This window comes from Mastigoproctus giganteus, chromosome 12, assembly GCF_048544385.1.
Source record: "Mastigoproctus giganteus isolate SK-2022 chromosome 12, ASM4854438v1, whole genome shotgun sequence".
In the NCBI taxonomy this organism is placed as follows: Eukaryota; Metazoa; Arthropoda; class Arachnida; order Uropygi; family Thelyphonidae; genus Mastigoproctus; species Mastigoproctus giganteus.
Window position 1 is genome coordinate 104,113,198 of NC_143586.1, and position 22,654 is coordinate 104,135,851.

Here is a 22,654-nt window from a genome sequence, read left to right on the forward strand (position 1 = left end):
ATGGGCCGCACAAAAAGTGGACACAGGACACATGGGCTGTAGTGTGCCCAGGCTTGTTCTATACTTATATTTGTTTTCCCCAGTTCTTGTTGTCTTTATTTTACTCATCCTATTTAAGGTCTTATACCCTTCAATTAATTTTCCCTTCCAAAGCTTTGCAATTTACACCTTCGAAGACATTCTTCATATTGACAACAGTCGTGCTCCTCACCAATCTAGATGGCTCTATTTGAACCTTCATTCAGGCCTGATTTTAATATTCTAAATGCATTCTTTGCATACTTTATTTTGCTGATTAAAAACATCCTTCTACCTGTTTGCGATGAGAGAAGGATTAATCAGTGCTGCCTTCTTGGCTGCTTGTTTGCATTTCTTGATAAGCTTCATATTTACTTTACATTATCTACTTGTTTTTTTTTTGCCAGCGCAGCAAAAGCCTGTGGCTTCCTTGCACTTTATGGTGATTACTATTACTATATATACTTACTAAAAAGACTCTTTAACCCCAAGTCTTTTTTTGCCTTGAACCACCTTTAACTCCTTTTACAGCTTAATAGCATTAACCCACTAGCAGGCAACTTGATATATTTTTTACATAAAAAACTTAGAAATTTAAATATCTGTTAGAATGGTATCAGTGTTAATTTTAGTGTTCTTTCAGTATGGTATCACTTTCAGTCTGCATCATTAATTATTTTTTAATTGGAAAAGTATAACTATAAGATATTCTTCATGGTATGTTAATGTATAGAGTGTGTTGTCTGTCTGCTCCTGTGTTAATTTTAGATTGACAGGGTAAGGATTTCAAATTATCAAGTTACTTGGGACAAAATAGTCTACAAATTAATATCACGAAATCCTCATTCATTAACTTTAATTTTGCCAGACGTACGAGATATTGCTGTTAATCAAGCATTTTTTCCCCGTGTCATTTTCACTCTGGAATTATATTAGATGTCAAACAAAACATTAGAAAAGCCATTAGTAGTGAAAATGTGGCTCATCAAATTTTGATCTGGTAAAGGTTACAAAATTCCAAATATTGGGAAGTTATTTTTTAACATTTTTAAGATCAGTTGGAATTTATGTGCCATCCACTTGGACACATTCTACCTGTGGCTACTAATTTCTGGAGCTGAATTTTGGACATTTAAGTGGCTCAGTCGTAAAACTGAATTCTCATATTCACAATCAAACAGAAATGTTAACAATTTGAATATTCCAAACATATATGATGTATGGAACTTATCTGTAATTAAATTCAACATCAAGAACCTAATAACCCGGGGGCTCGCATCTGGTGAGTATGGGCTTGGCAAACCCAGGGTCCTGAGCTGGATATCATCATTCTTCTCTTTCTTGGTGATTCCTTTGTACTTCTCTCTCCCTTTCTCTCTCTCTCTCTCTCTCTTTCTCTCTCCCCGTTTCTCTCTCTCTCAGGGGGTAACTCAGGATGGTTTTTTTTTTTTTTTTGGCTGGTGTAGCATGAGCCTCAGGCTTCCTTGTACCATATGGCTAATAATAATAAAATGTGTTGTTAGTCAGTCTTGCATCTTTTCATTTTTTTTTTAAATGATGGATGCTTCCAGAAAGAATGTTTCCTTCTCAAGAATTGCAAAAATGGACAATTTTTTTTTTTTTTTTTAAACAAATCAGTTAAATAAATAAACTTGTTTTCCATTGATACACATCTATGGAAAATAGATAGTCTGTATATTAGATCAATTGTGAGATGCTCACCATGAAAATATGACTTGATATTTTTGTATATTATAAACCTCCTTAGGTCTGTGGGAGAGAGTATTTTATTTTTATTTGTTGTAATTTCTTTTAACTGTTATATTTATTGAGCATTAAATTGAATTTATATATAAAAAATTTCCTTGTGTGCATCTGCATCTGAATCACTTTTATATGTTTTGTTTACTTGTATTGGAGTATTATGATATTAATTTGTTTTCTCTTTCAATAGACAACCATTTATCATCGCCGTCAGCAAATTGGAATAAATTCTAATTTCCCTCCTCCATTAAAAGAACTGACTGTTTTACCAGCTAGTCAGATTGACTTATTGCCTTTAATTGAAGAATCAAGATGTGGAAATGATGGAAAAGAGGTGCACTGTTCTATTTCATTGGTTTTGAAAGCATTATATTTTGACCCAATGTAGAATAAAGTAGGATAAAATGTAGTAAAAATAAACCATTATATAGTAAACTAGAAAATTTCACAATACCCCCCCCCCTTCATGGATTCCTGTATGTTGTGAAGGAAACCCCCAGTGATAGTGCTGAGTTTTCAGATTAGCACTACTGGTATCCAATGCCGACACTAGCCCTTGAATATCTTCACCAATGGTATATGACACAGCTAAAAATGTGAGTAGAGAAGATTCAGACAAAATAATTGACAGACAATGTGAATCAGTCCAAAAAAATCTTTTAGCAAGGAAGCTGGACTGTGGATTATGGATATAATGGAAAATAATGTAGATTAGGTAATGAAGTAAATAACAGAAATCTTAGAGTCAGATGATTTTGAAAAAGTGAACACATTGCTGATGCTGCAGCCAGCTAAGCAATGCCTCAGAATGACATTCCCTATATAGACTGCAAGCATCTAATCCATAACAAATTACTTCCACGATGGCAAGAATCTTGGTATGGGCATACCAAATCAAACCTATAATTATGCTTTGACAGTCTAATTGGCACAGGGTTTACCAGGAGAAGTTGTTTTAGCCCAGTTCCATATAAGTTATTGGTACATCACTCATTCATAGCTGCTGAGGGTGAGGTGAAAAATCATCCTACATACAGTTACTGTGGCACCTTTTATAAGTTTGGCACTTCTAATATACATCTTTTAGTAATCATACCCATCTGACTTTTTTTTTTTTTTTTCCTTCATTTAACTGAGCCTTAGTCATTTAGACTTTATCAGTTGATGACAGTGTGTCAGATATATTCAAGTTTTTATAGCTTATTAATTTGCATAATCTCATTTAGAGATTTTATTTTTTTTACCTCTTATTACTGCTTTACATTATACAGGGTGAGTCACGAAAAAGTAGCCCGCCACTTCGCACTTGGAAGAACCAGCAGCCAATCAACATGCAACTAGCCACCTGCACAAACAAATTTTCCCCCTCATAGATTAGTAGCATGTGTCACCTCTCAAAGTCAATCTCGTTGGAAGACAGTGTTTTGCCAGACATAATCCAGTTTGTGTCTCGGTACGATTGTGTGTTTGTAAGGGTTTTCTGTATCATGCTTTATTTAGTTTCAGAAAGAGTTGCAATTGTTGAGGCATATGTGCGTACGGGTTCACTTAAGGAAACAAGAAGAATGTTTGCGGAAAAGTTCCCCACTGCCAGGATACCAGCAAAACTCTGTATACAGCAACTGATGAAGAAATGGTGCAAAACAAGAAGTGTCCTCAATGCAAAAAAGAACAGAGCCCCATCTATTTGTATGCCAACTGTAGTGTGCAATATTCACGAGAGGATGAAATTAAGCCCCAGGAAGAGTATCTGGAAATTAGCCCAGCAAGTCAGTGTAAGTCAGACAACATGTGTATGTGTACCGCACTCTCTAAATTTGAAGCCATTTCGTGTAATGTGCATGCAAGAATTAAAAGAGACAGATAAAGTGAAACGTGTAAATTATTGCAGGTGGCTCCTCAACAACATCATTGACAGGATGCTCAATCCAACTCAATATTTTATGTCAGGTGAAGCCTGGTTTCATTTATCTGGACACATCAATTCTCAAAACACAAGGTACTGGGCAACTGAAAATCCACACCAACTCCATGAAGAACCGCTTCATGACAAAAAAATCAGAGTATGGTGTGCCACATCAGCACTGCGGATCGTAGGGCCCGTCTCCTTTGAGACAACTGTTAACACAGACGTGTACCTTGCAATATTTGAAAGCTTTACACAATTAACCCCTGAAGAGCAGGGGTGGTACACATTTCAACAAGATGGGGCCACTTGCCATATATCCCACAGAGTGTTGGCTGGAATTCATGAAGCCTTTCCAGATGGAAGAACTGTCAGCAAAGATTTATCCCCCACGTTCCCCAGATCTGTCCATATGTGATTTTTACCTTTTGGGCTACCTTAAGGGGAAAGTTTATGAGACGAAACTGCAAGTCTTCAGGAATTACAGGAGGACATTCGTACTGCTATCGCAGGCATTGATGGTACAGTGTTGCAGAAAGTTTTCCAAAACATGCTGACATGGGCTCAGTATTGTCTTGTAGCTCAAGGAGGTCATTTCCAACATCTTCTTTAATGGCAGGTAATGTATTATACATTTACCCATTTGTGCATACATCGTATTGTAGTTTCATTGACGGGGCTATTTTTTCGTGACTCACCCTGTATTATACAAATATTGTTCTATATTATATCATACTATTTGACTTAGTGCACTATAGCCTAAGATGCTATTGTGCCATGATAACAATCAACCAACCATAATAAAACAATAATTTAAATTATGTGATTTGTAACAGATTTTTTAAATTAATTTAGTAATTAATAATATTTAGATAGATTGGCTTCACAGATTCAAGAATCATCATAAAGAACTGTTGAAATAGAAGTTTATGCATGGCCATAATAATTTTGATATTAGCCATATGGAGAGAGGAAGCTTTTGATGAGAATTGAATTTCTGAGGGAATGTTGTTCCTTAAGTTTTTACAGTTTTTAAACTGTAATGTTTCTAAGCCATTGAAAAGAATAATGTGCAAGCCCACACAAGAGCTGAGAAAATCAGAAAAAAAGACTCATAACAACAAATTCAGAAAATCTGTTGTTTTAATCTCTATACGACAGTATAGTGGTTTTGCTACTTGCCACTCATTCGAAAAGTTCGAAGAATCCTGTTGCAGATTAGAGGAATTTCTAAAGGCCTCTTCAATTAGGGCTGTAGTTAGTCAATCTCAGACAGGGAGAGTAGGGATCTCCCCTAAGAATTATTTTCACAATGATTTATTTTGGGGTTTTCAACCTTCACAACGTACAAATGGGCTTGCTATGAATACATATTTCTACAGACGTGATACAGGGTGCAGTATGCTCTTAAGAGTTGATGCACCTAAAAACCCAAAAGTAGCACAAAGGATTTCAGTGACAACTGACTAAATATGGGAATTAGAATAAAACTTAAATAATATTCAGAGGTAAATTTCTATTTTAACCCTTAAACTAGGGTTAAAATACAAAATAAGAATAAAAAATTGATACAATTAAATGCAGTTTTTGTGGCAGAGAGCCATATTTCAACTCAGAAAAGTGAATGGCATACAGGAACTTAAATAGCAGAAGGTGCGTGAGGCATATGGCTGGGACATGCCAGTGCTTGTCACATTGTATTTCAGTATCTTTACATCATTTACTTGAAAAAGGGCTCACCACCTCAAAAGCTACTTTGATGTATTATTTTGAATTTTGGGGCTTTTATCTAGTGATTTTATCAAATTTTTATTCTTATTTATATTTTAGGGGGCTTAGAGGGGAACAGGCATTCTGTTTGTTATCAGACACTCAGTCTGAAACACTGATGGATCCAATATCTTTCTATTTCAGAAGATTTAGGAGAAGTCCAGTTGGCCTGCCTCCCTAAAATCCACTCATGCACACCTTCTCAATGGTAAGTCCTGTTACTTGGTGGCAACGAATGTGTACAGTGGTTCTCTTCAAGATGCCTGGTAGAATGAAGAGAAAAAGACCAAATCCTCCAGCACGTGACAGCACGACAAAACAAATAGCTCTCAGTCCCCAATTGCTTTCACTCCCTCCTCTTACGGCAGCAAGAGAATCAGTGTGGAAGCAGAGGGTGCTAAGAATCTCTGGGTACGACCAGGTTGCCATGCATGGAAACTGAACTTGGCCTGTTTAAACATAGGATCACTCATCGGTGAAGATAGGATATTAGAGCTGAAAAAGGAATTAGAAAATGCAAATTGGAATATCATCGGTATGGCTGAAAAAAGAAGAAATGAATCACTTATAATTTTTTCAAGTGGAAATCTGCTGCATACCAGTGGAAACAAGAAAAGAGCGAAGGTGGAGTTGGCTTTCTGATCCATAAAGATGTAAAAAACAACATTTTGGAATTCAAAATGGTGTACATCACCAAGGCTACTTCTCGGGATTTTCTGAGAGGTACAAGTTAAGGTTATAATAATTTATGCACCAGCATTGAGCCATGATGTGAAGAAGTTGAAGAAATGTACACCAAAATTGAGACTTCTAGATGAGCAGAAAATCCACTACACTATTGTTATGGGGGACTTCAGTGCTAAGGTTGGAAAGAGAAAAAATATTGGAAATTTTGGAATTGGTGGTGAAAGAAATGAAAGACTTGTGGAATTTGCAGAATCTCAAGGAATGTCAGTAATGAACACTTTTTTCAAGACAAGAGTGAACAAAAAGTAGTAGTAGTAATAGTGACATGTGATGCAAGAAAGCCAGTGTATGAACTTATGTAGCATCAGCCAAAAAAAAAAAAAAAAAAACCAATTTCACACTACTATTCCTGCTAAGAGTTTGTCCAGTTCCTCCTTGAATTTATTTAAGCTATCAACTTCCACAACGACAGATGGAAGTTTGTTCCAGCAATTAACCACCCACTGGCTAAAGGCAAATTTCTGCACATCTATTCTACAACTGTCTTTCCTCAATTTGAATTTATGCCCCCCTCAGATTCGTAATCTGAGCAAGCAGAAGAATCCCATCAGAATTCAGTATGTTCAACCCATTCAAGGCCATATTCACCTCAATCAGATCACCTCACAGGTGCCTAGTCTCCAGCCACTGCAATTTGAAGAACTTCAGCCTTTCTTGGTAAAAGGATCCCTTCATTCTCACCAATCTTGTTACCCTTCTCTGTACATGCTCAAGCAACTCTACATCCTTCCTAAAATGACGCCTCCAGACCTGTATGCAGTACTCAAGGAGTGGCCTGACCATTGCCTTATACAAAGGGATAATCATTTCCTTTTCCCTGCTACCAAAATTCTTGTATATCATTGACAATACCCCATGACCTTCTCTGGCAACCTGTCTGCATTGCTCGGGAAACTTCATATCTGACTGCACAATTACTCCCAGGTCTTTTTCATTTTTCTACCACCTTAAGTGTACTACCACGCAGTTGGTACGTTCCTCTTTGGTTACTTCTACCCATATGCAATACTTTGCATTTGTCAATATTAAACTTCAGTTGCCACTTTTCAGTCCATCTGCCAAAATTTTCTAGATTCTGTTGCAGTAGCACACTGCATTACTGTCATTAACAATCCTGCCAACGTTTCTATCATCTGCAAACTTCAACAGTGGGCCCATCTCCGAACCCTGTGGACTCTACTAATAACATTAGTCCACGAAGAGTAGTGTCCAATGATTACCACTCTCTTGCTCAATTACCCTTTTATGCATTGTAGCAACTTACACTTAATATCATACTGCTCCAATTTTTAAAGTAATCTTCCATGGGCAACGGTGTCCAAAGCTTTCCTGAAATCCAAGTATTTGTTATCAAAATTATTTTTCGCATCTAGTTTCTTTGTAACCACATCATAGTATCCAATCAAATTTGTCAGACAAGACTTTCCCTTAACAAACCCATGCTGTGTCTGAATTATTGCTGCAGTCTTGTCTAGATGATCCTGCAATGCATCTTTAACCAGTGACTGCATTATTTTACCCAGAACAGAAGTTAAACTTATTCATCTGTAATTACTCGTGTCACCCTTAGATCCCCTTTTGTGAACTGGAGATACATTTGGACATCTCCAGTCCGTGGGGACTTTCCCTGAGTCCAAGGATGCTCTCATAATTATGGCTTAGTTCCTTAGCCACCTGTTTTAATATAAGTGGATAGATCCCATCAACACCAGATGCCTTTATTTTTAACTGGACATGGAAGAGCCCAAATGGATTAACAACTAATGAAATCGACTGCATCCTCACTAACAGAAGGTATATTACGAATGATGTTACTGTTCTGAAAATGTAAATGTTGGAAGTGATCACAGAATGGTTAGATGTACACTTGATATAGATGTTTGTTGTTTGTTTGTTATTTGGTTTTTAGGAGCATTAGCAACTAAGGCCATATTGCTCCGGGAATATGCGGTGGTCATTCCCTGACCTTTCCGCATCCTCCGTATTTGGTGTGATATAGATGTAAGAAAAAGAAAGGAAAAACTGATTTGATTAAATAATACAAGGTCTTTGAGACAACAGAAGAGGAGAAAAAGCAGTATGTACTGTAACTTAAGAACAAGTTTGAGCTTCTTCAGACCTTTCAGGCCAAGATATTGACAAGGAATACTACAATTTTCTGAAAGTGATAAAGCCCAAGAAAACTATAGGTAAAAAGAAATCCAAAGAAGAAAAAATTAGCAAAGACACACTTGTCCTGATGAATCGAAGGCGACAAATGAAGAGCAAGATAAACACTGACAAGAAAATTGAGTATACTGAGTTATGCAAAGCCATTAGAAAGAGAATCAGAGATGACATAAGAATATTTAACACAAGAAAAATAGAACAAGCCTTAAGGGAAAATAAAGGACTTATATCAGCAGCCATGAGCTGTAATACAGAAAGACAAATGATACTGAAACTGAAGAACAGCGATAGTGTACTTAAAAATAGCAGAGAAGGCATAATCCAAATATCAGAAGACTAATATAAAGAATTATATAAAGAGTGAGGAAATGATTCCAGCAGTGGTGAAGATGGATCACAAATTAGTAACACATCGACATACCCAATATCCTGCCTAAGGAGGTAGAATATGCATTGAAGAAAATGAAGAATCTGAAAGCCCTGGGGGAAGATGAAGTTACTGTAGAGTTGTTAAAATTGGGAGGAAGAGACATGACACAGAAACTGGCAAGATTCTTCACAAAATACATTAGGAAAGGCATGACACCTAAGGAATGGAATAATGCAATCCTAGTTTTGCTGCATAAGAAAGGAGATAAATCAGGAATTGGAAATTATAGACCAATTAGCTTGTTATCCCATATCTACAAGTTGCTCACAATGGTCATTACTAACAGATTAGAAAGAATACTTGATGAGAATCAACTGAATGAGCAAGCTGGCTTTAGGATAGGATTCTCAACTATGGATCACCTTCACGTAATATCACAGCTAATGGAGAAAGCAAATGAATATAAAATTTCATTATGCCTGGCATTTGTGGATTATGAAAAGGCATTTGACTCCATACGGCATAAGGCAATGTTTCAGGCACTGGAAAGACAAGGCATAGATACACCATATATTATGATTTTGAAGAAAATTTATATGAGAATGCTACTTCCTTTATTAGACTAGACAAAGACAGTATCTCTGAAGTTGTTTGCTGTTGCCCTTGAGGAAGCTTTCAGAAGGTTACACTGGTCACAGAAAGGAGTCAATGTAAATGGAGAGTACTTAACTGTTTACAATTTGCAGATGACATTTTTATCATAAGCCACGATCCCAAAGAATTAGAGGAAAATCTTAATCTTATGCAGTGTTAGTAAGGATTTTGGACTAAAGATGAATATGGCTAAAACAAAAGTAATGATGAACAAGTACTGTTGCACATGGAAGACTACTATACAAATTGGAGCAGTATGGCAGTAAGGGCAAGTTGCTACAATGGATAAAAGGATGGTTGAGTGGGAGAAGACAGAGAATGGTGATCAATGGGTACTGCTCTACGTGGACTAATATTATTAATGATGTCCCTCAGGGTTCGGTGTTGGGCATGTTTTTTATGTATATCAATGATATTGATGAAGGTATATCAAGCTTAATGTCAAAGTTTGCAGATGATACAAAGGTTGGCAGGGTTGTTAATAACAGTAATGACCGTATCCAACAGGATCTGGAAAGGTCGGGTAGATGGGCTGAGAAGCGGACTGAATGGACAAGTTATTAGCTGTAAAAATGATAAATGACTGGAAGGCAAGAGAAGAATAAATTTTGGATGGATAGCATTCAGGAAATATAGTCATATACTGAGGAGCAATATCCCAATTTGTCTGAAACTTAAAAATATGAACCAATATATAAACCCCATCATGACTTATGGAAGTGAAACTTGGGCACTCACCAAAAGAATGGAAGAGAAGCTGAGAACTACATAGCAAAGAATGGAACGAATTATATTGGGAATCAGACTGTTAGATAAGAAGAGAACCACATGATTTAGGCAGCAAATACAAATAAAGGACATACTTATCAAAACTAAAGAACTGAAATGGTCTTGGGCAGGATACATAGTTCGAAGACATTATGACAGATGGACTAAGAAAATTAGAGAATGATACCCAAAAGAAGCTAAAAGAAAACCTGGAAGATAACAACAGAGATGGACAGATGAAGTTCGTGGTTAATAAATGGATGGCCATTGTACAAAACAGAAGGAACTGGAAAGTTGCTGGAGAGGCCTTTATCCTGCAGTGGATTGAAAATGTCTGATGATCTTGTTATTTTATGAACTTTTATTCTTATTTTATATTTTAACCTTTTTATCCTATTCAGGTATAGTTATTAATATATATATATATATATATATATATATATATATATATACCATAATTAGATAAGTTACAGTGCAAGAACCCTCCATAGTTTGAAAATCGAGGCAGTCCCCAGCCAACCGTACTACCGGTAAAATGAAAAAACATATATAATAGGTTAATTAATATAATAAGCCTTATGTGGGAAAAGGTATTTTGCAAGGGACTTTTTCAAGGGCTAAACCCCTACAAAATATCCAACCCTAGTTAGGCTGAGCTATCAGTTTCTGTTGTCATCTGCCTGTATAACTAAGACCAAAAAGAGTCCATAATGATGGAAAATAACATTAAAAGGAGAATTTCTATATTTCTATATTTACATGTAATACTTCGTTCTATATTTACATGTAATATTTTATTTTAACATTTTAAACGCTGTAATATTACTATTCTATATATATATATATTATTAATAAAATTTTGTTGTAATTTCCATATTTAGTCATAAGAAATTCTTTGTATCAGGCTTCCCGACATTCAAGGCCATTTCTGATCAGGTACCATGTGTATGAATATTACACATACACACTATAAGTTCATATCATTCCATTTATTTTAAATGTTTTAAATTTTATCCTAAAAGTTATCCAATGAAAGTAACTTTGAAATAATTTTATCAAGTATAGTAAACCCTCAATTTATTAGGGCCTTCTTTTTTATGCATGTATTTTATTTATGTAGAACATAGAAATTTCTTAAATCAAAATTTAATGATATATTTCTGAACTTCTTCAGAATGATTTCATAGGCACTTTGTAAAAGAAGTAAAATCATTCAAAAGACAAATGAAAATATTAAATTTTTATTGTTAGATAATGCCTCTACACATCCTGCAAATGAAATTTTATCAAGTGACAATGGCAATATCAAGTACCTTTCACACCTCCTACCAGCCCTCATCAGGGAATCGTATCATAATCTTTAAATATTTATAGTGAAAGAAACAGTTTTTTAATTATTCTAACAAGAGAAGAAAATAATGACCTATATTAAAAATTATAATATAAAATTTGCTGTTTACAAATGAGTTGCAAGTTTGAATGAAGTAAATCAGAGTACAGTAATAAGTGCATGAAAAAAGCCATTAAATGATGATGTTATTTATTTAGATGGAATCAAAGATGAAAAATTGTCAAAATGTGTTTCGTAATCACAAAAAAAATATTAATTTGAGGGATGTAAGAACTTATAAGATAATGAAATAATAGCATATTGAATAAAAAAAAATATTTGGCTGAAGTGGGAAGTAAAGAAAAATTTAAATTACACAAAGGCATAAGCTGTTTAGATATTCTTATTAAATTTGCTAATTTTTAGCATTAGCACTAGCAGTGGCAATTTATGCAAGAAAGTAAGCTTATATAGCATCAGCAAAAAAAAAAAAAAAAAGAAGATACCTCCCATTTCACCTATTCATTCCTCCAATAGTTAGCATTAGCATTAGTAGAGGCATATGATGCAAGAAAGCAAGCTTATGCAGCATCAGCCAAAAAAAAAAAAAAAAAAAAAAAAAACGCACTTCCACTTCACCCCTCCATTCATTCAAAATACCTGTTCAGCTGAGCCTTAAATTTATTTAGGCTATCAACTTCCACGACAAGGGATGGAAGTCTGTTCCACCAACCAACTACCCGCTGGCTAAAGGCAAATTTCTGCACGTCTAACCTACATCTGTCTTTCCTCAATTTGCATTTATGCCCTCTCAGGTGATTATTCTGAGAAAGAGGAAGAATCCCATCAGCATTGAGCATGCTCAAACCATTCAAGGCTTTATACACCTCTATCAGATCACCTCGCTGGTGCCTAGTCTCCAGACACTGTAATTTGCAAAACTTAAGCCTTTCTTCGTAACAGTACCCCTTTGTTCCATTCACTAATCTTGTTGCCCTTCTCTGTACTTGTTCCAACAGCTCTACATCCTTTTTGAAATGAGGCCTCCAGACCTGTATACAGTACTCAAGGTGTGGCCTGACCATTGCCTTATACAAGGGAATAATCACCTCCTTATCCCTGCTAGAAAAATTCCTGTATATCATTGACAAGACACCATGAGCTACTCTTGCAGCCCATCTGCACTGCTCAGAGAACTTCATATCTGCCTGCACAATTACCCCCAGGTCCTTTTCATTCTCTACCACTGTCAGTGTAGTACCACAGAGTTATACGTTGCTCTGGGGTTGCTGTTTCCCATATGTAGTACTTGACATTTGTCAATGTTAAAGTTCATTTGCCACCTCTCAGCCCATCTGCTCAACCTTTACAGATCCTGTAGCAGCAGCATAGTGTAAGTAGTGTCCTTGACAACCCTGCCAACCTTTGTATTGTCTGCAAAGTCGGACATTAAGCTTGATATACCATCATCAATATCATTTATAAATACAGAAAACAATAATGGACCCAACACTGAACCCTGAGGGACTCCACTATAACATTAGTCCACGATGAGCAGTGTCCATTGATTACCACTCTCTATCTTCTCCCCTTCAACGTCCCCAATTTGTGCAGCAGTTCCCCAGTTCCACACTTCCCCAATTTGTGCAGCAGTCTTCCATGCGCAACAATATCAAAAGCCTTTCTAAGATCCAAGTATATAATATCAAAGTTATTCCCTGCATCCAGTTCTTTTGTGACTGCATCGTAGTATCCAATCAAATTGGTCAGGCAAGATTTCCCCTTAACAAAACCATGCTGTGTCCGAGCTATAACTGAAGTCTTGTCAAGATGATCCTGCAGTGCTTCTTTAACCAGTGCCTCCATTAATTTTCCAGGAACAGAAGTTAAACTCACAGGTCTATAATTACATGTGTCGGCCTTTGATCCTCCTTTGTGAACTGGGGTCACATTTGCACATCTCCAGTCTGTGGGTACCTCCCCTGAACCCAAGGAAGCTCTCATAATTATGGCTAAGGGTTTGCTTACTTCCTTTGCTGCCTCCTTTAATATAACTGGATAGATCCCATCCATCCCAGGTGCCTTTCTTGTGTTTATCTTCAACAATTTCTCCTCCACTTTACTCCACTCTCAGTTATTACAAGATTCTCTAGCTTACTGCCAGGGTTGAATACACCTCAGCCATCCCCCCTCACTGAATAAGTCCTCATGTGTGATTGTCGATGCAAAATATTCATTTAGTTTGTTAGCTACCTGAGCAGGATCATCAACAGTTGACTCATCGATATCAAGTGGACCAATCTGATTCATCCCTTTCCTTCTCGAGTTTACATAAGTAAAGAACTCTTTGCTGTTTTTCTTTGCATCCCTTGCCAAAGATTTCTCGAAGCCTGCCTAACCTCCTTTGTAACTTGGTTAAAGATCAACTTGTATCTATCATAGGCTTCTGTGTCACGTGTTAATTTATGTGTATCGCATGCATTTTTCTTCTCTGCTATATGTCTCATTAGTTCATCTGACATTCATTTAGGCCTAAACCTTGAACAATATTTCTTATTTGGTATGTAAAGCCTAGTAGCTTCCAAGATAAGTTCTTTGAATGCTTCCCATTTTGAATTTGCTGTTGGTAACATCATCAGTTGGTCTCCCAATGTGTAGAATTTAAATACTGTCTCAGACCATCGTAGTCGCCTTTACGAAAGCAAAAACCCTTCCCTTTACCCCCGATGGCAGTTACCTCTTTGAGTAAATCCCACTTCAGCACACTGTGATCACTGCCACCTAGTGGTTCCTTTATCTGCAGATTCTTGACGCATGAAGAATCATTACTGATAATCAAATCAAGAGTATTACTCCCTCTAGTTGCCTCCCGAACATGCTGATGTAGAAAACAATCATCCAATAAATCCACAAAAGCCTTGCTAGTGTGTGAGTGACCAACCCACAAATTCCAGTCAATATCTGGGAAATTAAAATCTCCATTATAAGACTCTCTGATTTACTGGCCCACTCTATTTTTTTTTTTTTTTTTTTTTTTCTATTTCCCTGTACAGTGCCTTATTATATTCATCAGAGTCATTAGGCCTATAGCACACTCCTACTCTTAATTTTGATCTCCCAATGCTTATGTTACACCAAACTGACTCGACACTGCACTGTCCAGCGATGTCGACTGGCTTCACTTCCTTGGATTTTATGTGTTTCTTAACTAATAGCATAACCCCCTTCCTATCCTGTCTATCCTTTCTTTACACATTGTACTCTCCAAATTCCAGTTCTGCATTCCTTATATCTGTGTGACATCACGTCTCTGATATCCCAACAATATCTGCCTTTGATGTTATTAGCAATTCATCAAATTTATTTACTAAACTCTTAGCATTGGTGTACACGCAAGTATACATGCACCTGTTTCTATTCTTAGCTACCCTAACACAACCCATGTGTTTACTTGTACCGCAATGACTCCCAGCAGTCTCTGAAATATCCTGCATCTTGGTTTCCAGGCTTCTGCTCATTCCAATAGTTTGTCTAGTTTTGACATGAATTATCAATTTACAGAGCACAGATGGAAGTTTGTTCCAGCAATCAACCACTCACTTGCCAAAGGCAAACCTCCATACATCCATTCTGCAACTGACATTTCTCAATTTGAATTCGTGTCCCCTCAAATGCATAATCGGTGGTGAGCAAGAGGAAGAATCACACCAGTATTGAGCTTGCTTAATTCATTCAAATCCTTAAACATCTCAGTTAGATCACCTCACAGGTGCCTAATCTCCAGATGCTGCAATTTGCAGAACTGAAGTCTTTCTTGGTAAGAGCACCCCTTTGTTCTGCTTACCAATCTTGTTGCCCTTCTCTGTACTCATTCCAGTAGCTCCACATCTTTCCTAACTTGCTGGCATTTGGCCAGCTAGAGGTTGATTGTTTGACTGCAGTACTCAAGTTGATGGCCTTATACTATACAATGGGATAATCACCACCTTATCTCTGCTAGCATAAGTCTTGTATATCATTGACAAAACCCCGTGAACTGTCCTGGTAGCCTGTCTGCATTGTGTGGAGAACTTCATATGTGACTGCACATTTACTCCAGGTCTTTTTCATCATCATTCTTCTCTTTCTTGGTGATTCCCTTCTACTTCTAACTCTTATTCTCTCTCTCTCTCTCTCTCTCTCTCTCTCTCTCCCCCTCTGACTCTTGTTCTCTCTCTCTCTCTCAGCGTAATTCATAAATTGTTATTATTTGGTTGGTGTAGCATAAGCCTCAGGCTTCCTTGTACCATATAGCTAATAATAATAATTTCCCACTGCCCTGAGTGTAGTACCACACAGTTGGTATGTCATGCTGGGGTTATCACTACTCATATGCAGTACTTTGCATTTATCAATGCTTCTATTGCTATTTCTCAGCCCATCTACTTAACTTATCTAGATCCTGTTGCAGTAGCACACTCTCATTACTGTCATTAATCACTCTGCAAACTTGGACTTTAAACCTGATATGCCTTCTTCAGTATCACTGATAAATATGAGTACAGTAGAGCATCAGTTATCCGGAATAATTGATGTCGGACCTCTTCCGGATAATCGGATGTAGGGTAAGATTAAATTTATTTAATCTTACCTTACAATTAAATAAAATAATTAAGATTAATTAAATAAAATAAAAAATATATATATATACAAACCAATCTCGGGAAACAGAAACATCCATCCAAGCATTTTTATGATTTTTATACAAAACAGGAAAATTAGAAAGATTTTTAAATGCTCTCTGTTTTATCGACTTACCAATAATGAGCACAGACAATCTGTACATCCCAGTAGCATTTGCACACATAGCAATTGTAAGTCGCTTTTTTCTCATCTTAAAACCATTTAAGGGAATTTCTTTTTTAGTGGCTAGGGCTTTTCTCGGTAATGCTTTCCATAATAAGCCCATCTCATCAACATTATGTTTTCTTACTCTTAATTTGCTATAACTGAAGCAAACTTACTATTAAGGACACTGCTGCCAAGTAGTCTTCAGAAAGTTGCTCACCTTGAATATCTAGTTCACTTATACCAGGTCTAGTTGAAAGTTTATGAGTCAACCTGTGCTTGCCTTAAAATATTCATTACCTCTTAATTTTTTATTAAAATGAACTGTTTAATAATTTAAAAATTCCTTTTTCACATAACATTGGGCCAGATACTGGTTCACCTAAACTTCGCTTCTGAAGAAAACAAAAAAAACAAAGTGCACTCTCTCCAAAGCAGCATTTTCAGGTTTTGACATAGTCTTTTACCTGCTAGACCCTCCTTCACTATCCATAATTGACATAAATTCTGTTACAGCATTGGAAATCTTCTTGATGTTGTAAATTGTTGAAGACCCCACATTAAACTCTTTGGAGAGATTTCCTAAATTTTCATCTTTTCTAATTCTATTAATAATTTCCATTTTTTGTTGCAATGTTAAAACTATGCGTTTTCATGTCGTTCACATTTTAAAGTAAAAAATTTAGAAAAATAATAAATTGCAGTTTCATCATCATCAGCCATTTTCAATCCACTGCAGGATGAAAGCCTCTCCAGCAACTTTCCAGTTCCTTCTGTTTTGAGCACTGGCCATCCATTTACTACTCAAAAACTCATGAATTTCATCTATCCATCTCCGCCTTTGTCTTCCAGGTTTTCTTCTAGCTCCTCTTGGGTACCATTCTGTTATTTTCTTAGTCCATCTGTCATCATGTCTTCGAGCTATGTGTCCTGCCCAAGACCATTTTAGTTCTTTAGTTTTGATAAGAATGTCCTTTACTTGTGTTTGCTGCCTAATCCATGTGTTTCTCTTCTTATCTAACAGTCTGATTCCCAATATAATTCGTTCCATTCTTTGCTGTGTAGTTCTTAGCTTCTCTTCCATTCTTTTGGTGAGTGCCCAAGTTTCACTTCCATAAGTCATGGTGGGGAGTACACACTGATTCATTATTTTACGTTTCAGACAAACTGGGATATTGCTCTTCAGTATGTGACTATATTTCCTGAATGCGATCCATCCAAAATTTATTCTTCTCTTGAGTTCCAGCCATTTATCATTATTACAGCTAATAACTTGTCCCAGCTCAACTCAGAACTCAGTATACTCAATTTTCTCCCTGTCAGTGTTTTTCTTGCTCTTCATTTGTCGTCTTTGGTTCATCATGACAAGTGTTTCTTGACTAATTTTTTCTTCTTTGGATTTCTGTTTCCCTATAGGTTTCTTGGGCTTTATCACTTTCAGAAAGTTGTAATATTCCTCGTCGATATCTTGGTCCTGAGCAGTCTGCAGAAGCTCAAACTTGTTCTTAAGTTCCAGTACATACTGCTTTTTCTCCTCCTCTGTTATTTCAAAGACCTTTGTATTATTTACTCGCGTCAGTTTTTTCCTTTCCTTTCCTGCATCTATATCAAGTGTCCATCTTACCATTCTGTGATCACTTCCAACATTTACCTTATTCAGGACGGTAACATCATTCACAATATATCTTCTGTTAGTGAGGATGAAGTCGATTTCATTAGTTGTTAATCCATTTGGACTCTTCCATGTCCACTTTCTGTTCACCCTTTTCTTGAAAAAAGTGTTCATTACTGACATTCCTTGAGATTCTGCAAATTCCACAAGTCTTTCACCTCTTTTATTTCTTTCGCCAATTCCAAAATTTCCTATAGTTCCTCTTTCTGCACTGTTTTGCCTTTTTCCAACCTTAGCATTGAAATCCCCCATAATAATAGTGTAGTGGGTTTTCTGCTCATCTAGAAGACTCTCAATTTCAGTGTACATTTCTTCAACCTCTTCATCATCATGGCTCGATGTTGGTGCATAAATCATTATAATCTTTAGCTTGTACCTCTTAGAAATCTTGAGTATTAGTCTTGACACCCTTGGTGATGTACTTTTGAATTCCAAAATGTTGTTTTTAAAATCTTTATGGACCAGAAACCCAACTCCACCTTCACTCCTTTCACTGTTTCCATTGGTGTACAGCAGATTTCCACTTGATAAACTTATAAGTGATTCATTTCTTCTTCTTGTTTCAGCCAAACCGATGATATTCCAATTCACATTTTCTAATTCCTTTTCCAGCTCTAATATCCTGTCTTCACCGATGAGTGATCGTACGTTATAACAGGCCAAGTTCAGTTTCCGTGCATGTCAGCCTGGTCATACCCAGAGATTCTTAGCACCCTCTGCTTCCACTCTGATCCTCTCGCTGCCGTAAGAGGGAGAGTGAAAGCTGCTGGGGACTGAGGGCCATTTGTATTGTTGTGCTCTCATTGCTGGAGGGTTTGGTCTTTTCCTCTTCACGCTGACCAGGCGTCTTGAAGAGAACCACTCTACACTTTCGTTGCCACCTAAGTGACGTAACAGGGCTTACCATCGAGAAGGTGTGCATGAGTGGATTTTAGGGAGGCAGGCCAACCGGACTTCTCCTAAATCTTCTGTAATAGAGAGATATTGGATCCATCAGTGTTTTAGGCTGAGTGTCTGATAACACACAGGATACCTGTTCCCCTCTAAGCCCCCTCTATTGCAGTTTCAGGCCGATATTATTCTTACCAAATTTGGAGCTAAACTAATCTAAAATTCACTCATAGTTTGCAAGAAAACCCAGTAGTCTCTGTGATATTTTTCTAAAGCACATTTCTGAAGGTCACAACCATAAAACAATAAAAACAACTTGCAGTTTTTGGTTTATCGGGCTATTTGTTTGTACAATCTGTTATAAACTCAATCTTTTGCATATCAGAAATCAAAATTCAATTTGCAAACGTGATCACTAAATCCAGCTTACTGTACTACCATTAAAAAAAAAAAAAAAGAAAAGAAAAAAAAAAAGATCAGCCTTTCAAATTATTCCGGATAACTGACGTTTCAGGTAACTGACTTTGAGATAACCAATGTTCTACTGTATTAATAATGGCCATATGGTGCAAGGAAGCTTAAAGCTTATGCTACACCAGCAAAAAAATAAATAAATAAATAAATAATAAATAACTAAGAGAAAAGGAAATAGACAACTTATGCATTTCCCTCCTCTCATAGGTAACTATCCAGCTGACCTTTAAATTTCCCCAAACTGTCAGCCTCATTTTGTTTGATTTTTGATTATTCTACCTGCACTGAAGACGAAAGACGAGACCACCATTCTAAGGCGTGGACTGTTGTTCAACTTAGAGCAAAAACCATAATTCATAGCTCTGCCTGAGTTGTTAATTTTTTTTTTAAATTGTATAGCATCATCTGAACAGGTGAATCTGTTATATATTTAAAAATGTGAGACATTTCCAGGACAGATGTTTTAAAGCTACCAGATTCTCATCAGCTGGCTGGTGGCCTGCATTAGCATTAGTTCAGGCATATGATGCAAGAAAGCAAGCTTATACAGCATCAGCCAAAAAAAAACCAAAAAAAAAAACCTTCCCATTTCACCCGTCTGGTGACTCCAAATGTTTCTTTACTTCAGCCTTAAATTTATTTAAGCTATCAACTTACACAAAAACAGATGTAAGTCTGTTCCAGCAATCAGCTACCCGCTGGCTAAAGGTGAACTTCCGCACATCTATTCTACAACTGACTTTCCTCAATTTGAATCTTTGCCCCCGCAGGTTCTTAAACTGAGCAAGCAGAAGCATCCTGTCAGCATTGAGCCTGCTCAAACCATTCAAGCCCTTATACACCTCTATCAGATTACCTCGCAGGTGCCTAGTCTCCAGTCGCTGCAATTTTCAGAAATTAAGCCTTTCTTTGTAAGCACACCCCTTTTTTTCCTCTCACCAATCTTGTTGCCCTCTCGTTCTAGCAACCCTACATCCTTCCTGAAATGAGGCCTCCAGACCTGTATACAGTACTTGAGGTTTGACCTGACCATGGCCACATTAGCAAGGGCACATGATGAAAGAAAGCAAGCTTATATAGCATCAGCCAAAAACACACACACACACACACACACACACACACACACACACACACACACACACACACACACACACACACACACACACACACACACACACACACAGGCCCTTCTCATTTCACCCATCCACTCGGTCCAAATGTTTGTCCAGTTCTGCCATGAATCTGTTTAAGCTATCAACTTCCACAACGACAGATGGAAGTTTGTTCCAGCAATCACCACCTGTTTGCTAAAGGCAAACTTCTGCACATCTGTCCTACAACTGTCTTTCCTCAATTTGAATTTATGCCCTCTCAGGCGATTATTCTGAGTAAGAGAAAGAATCCCATCAGCATTGAGCATGCTCGAACCATTCAAGGCTTTATACACCTCAATCAGATCACCTTGCAATGCCTAGTCTCCAGACACTGCAATTTGCAAAACTTAAGCCTTTCTTCGTAAGAGCAACCCCTTGTTCCATTCGCTAATCTTGTTATCCTTCTCTGTACTTGTTCCAACAGCTCTACATCCTTCTTAAAATTAGACCTGTATACAGTACTCAAGGTGTGGCCTGACCATTGCCTTATAGAAGGGGATAATCACCTCCTTATCCCTGCTAGAAAAATTCCTGTATATCATTGACAAGACCATCTGCACTGCTCAGAAAACTTCATATCTACCTGCACAACTACCCACAGGTTCTTTTCGCTCTCTACCACTGTCAGTGTAGTACCACACAGTTGACACGTTACACTGGGGTTAGTGCTTCCCATATACAGTACTTTACATTTGTTAATGTTAAACCCCAGTTGCCACGTCTCAGCCCATCTGCTCAACTTTTCTAGATCCTGTTGCAGCAGCGTACTGTCATTAGTGTTTAAAAACCCTGCCAACCTTTGTATCGTCTGAAAACTTGGACATTAAAAGCTTGATATACATCATCAATATCATTGATGAAAACAGAAAACAACAATGGACCCAACACTGAACACAGGGGGGGCTCCACTAATAACATTAGTTCAAGAAGAGCAGTGTCCATTGATTACCACTCTCTTTCTTCTCCCACTAAACCATCCCTTTATCCATTGTAGAAACTTACCCATAATGCCATACCTCTGCAATTTGTACAGCAATCTTCCATGTGCAACAGTATCAAAAGTTTTCCTGAAATCCAAGTATATTATATCAAAATTATTTTTGACATTCAGTTGCTTTGTGACCACATCATAGTATCCAATCAAATTGGTCAGGCAAGACCTCCCTTTAACAAATCCATGCTGTGTCTTAACTATTACTGCAGTCTTGTCTAGATGATCCTGCAATGCTTCTTTAACCAGTGACTCCATTATTTTTCCCACATCACAAGTTAAACTAACAGGTCTATAGTTACTTGTGTCACTTTTTGAACCCCTTTTGTGAATTGGTGATGCATTTGCACACCTCCAGTCCATGGGGACCTTCCCTGTATCCAAGGAAGCTCTCATAATTATGGCTAAGGGTTTGCTTACTTCCTTTGCTGCCTCCTTTAATATAACTGGATAGATCCTGTCTACCCCAGGTGCTTTTCTTATGTTTAACTTCAACAATTTCTCCTCCACTTTGCTTTCAGTTATTACAAAATCACTTAGCTCCCTGTTAGACTTTGATAAACTTCAGGCATTCCTGTCATTGAATAAGTGAATGTAGATGCAAAATACTCGGTAAGTTTACCTGAACATGATCATCAGTAGTCAATCCATCTATGTTAAGTGTTCCAATCTGATTCATCCCTTTCCTTCTCAAGTTTACATAAGTAAAGAAGTCTTTGCTGTTTTTCTTTGCATCATTTGCCAAAGATTTCTCATAATCCGCCTTCGCCTGCCTAACCTCCTTTGTGACTTGATTACAGACAAGCTAATATCTGCCATAGGCTTCTGTGTCACCTGATAATTTATATGCATCCCATACATTTTTCTTCTCTGCCATGAGCCTCATTAATTCATATGACATCCATTTAGGCCTGAACCTTGAACAGTATTTCTCAGTTGGAATGAGAAGCCTAGTAGCCTCCAAAATTAAGTCCCTGAAGGATTCCGATTTAGTATTCAACGTTGGTAACATCATCAGGTGATCCCACTGTACAGAATTTAAAAACTGTCTGAGACCACTGTAGTCACCTTTACAAAAGCAAAAACCCTTCCCTTTACCACTGATGGTAGTTACCTCTTTGAGTAAATCCCACTTCAACACACTGCGAT

General features: G+C 37.2%; 1 protein-coding gene across 1 annotated transcript in view; it reads left to right on the forward strand.

The window, feature by feature from the left end:
* Nucleotides 1-2,354: 2,354 nt before the first annotated feature.
* The window catches only part of LOC150077313 (uncharacterized), a 123,593-nt gene continuing 103,293 nt past the window's right edge, over nucleotides 2,355-22,654 (forward strand). Inside the window, exon 1 of the mRNA XM_090385854.1 lies at nucleotides 2,355-2,378. Within this exon, the coding sequence (XP_090241980.1) occupies nucleotides 2,355-2,378 (24 nt within the window). The remainder of the gene's footprint in view (nucleotides 2,379-22,654) is intronic.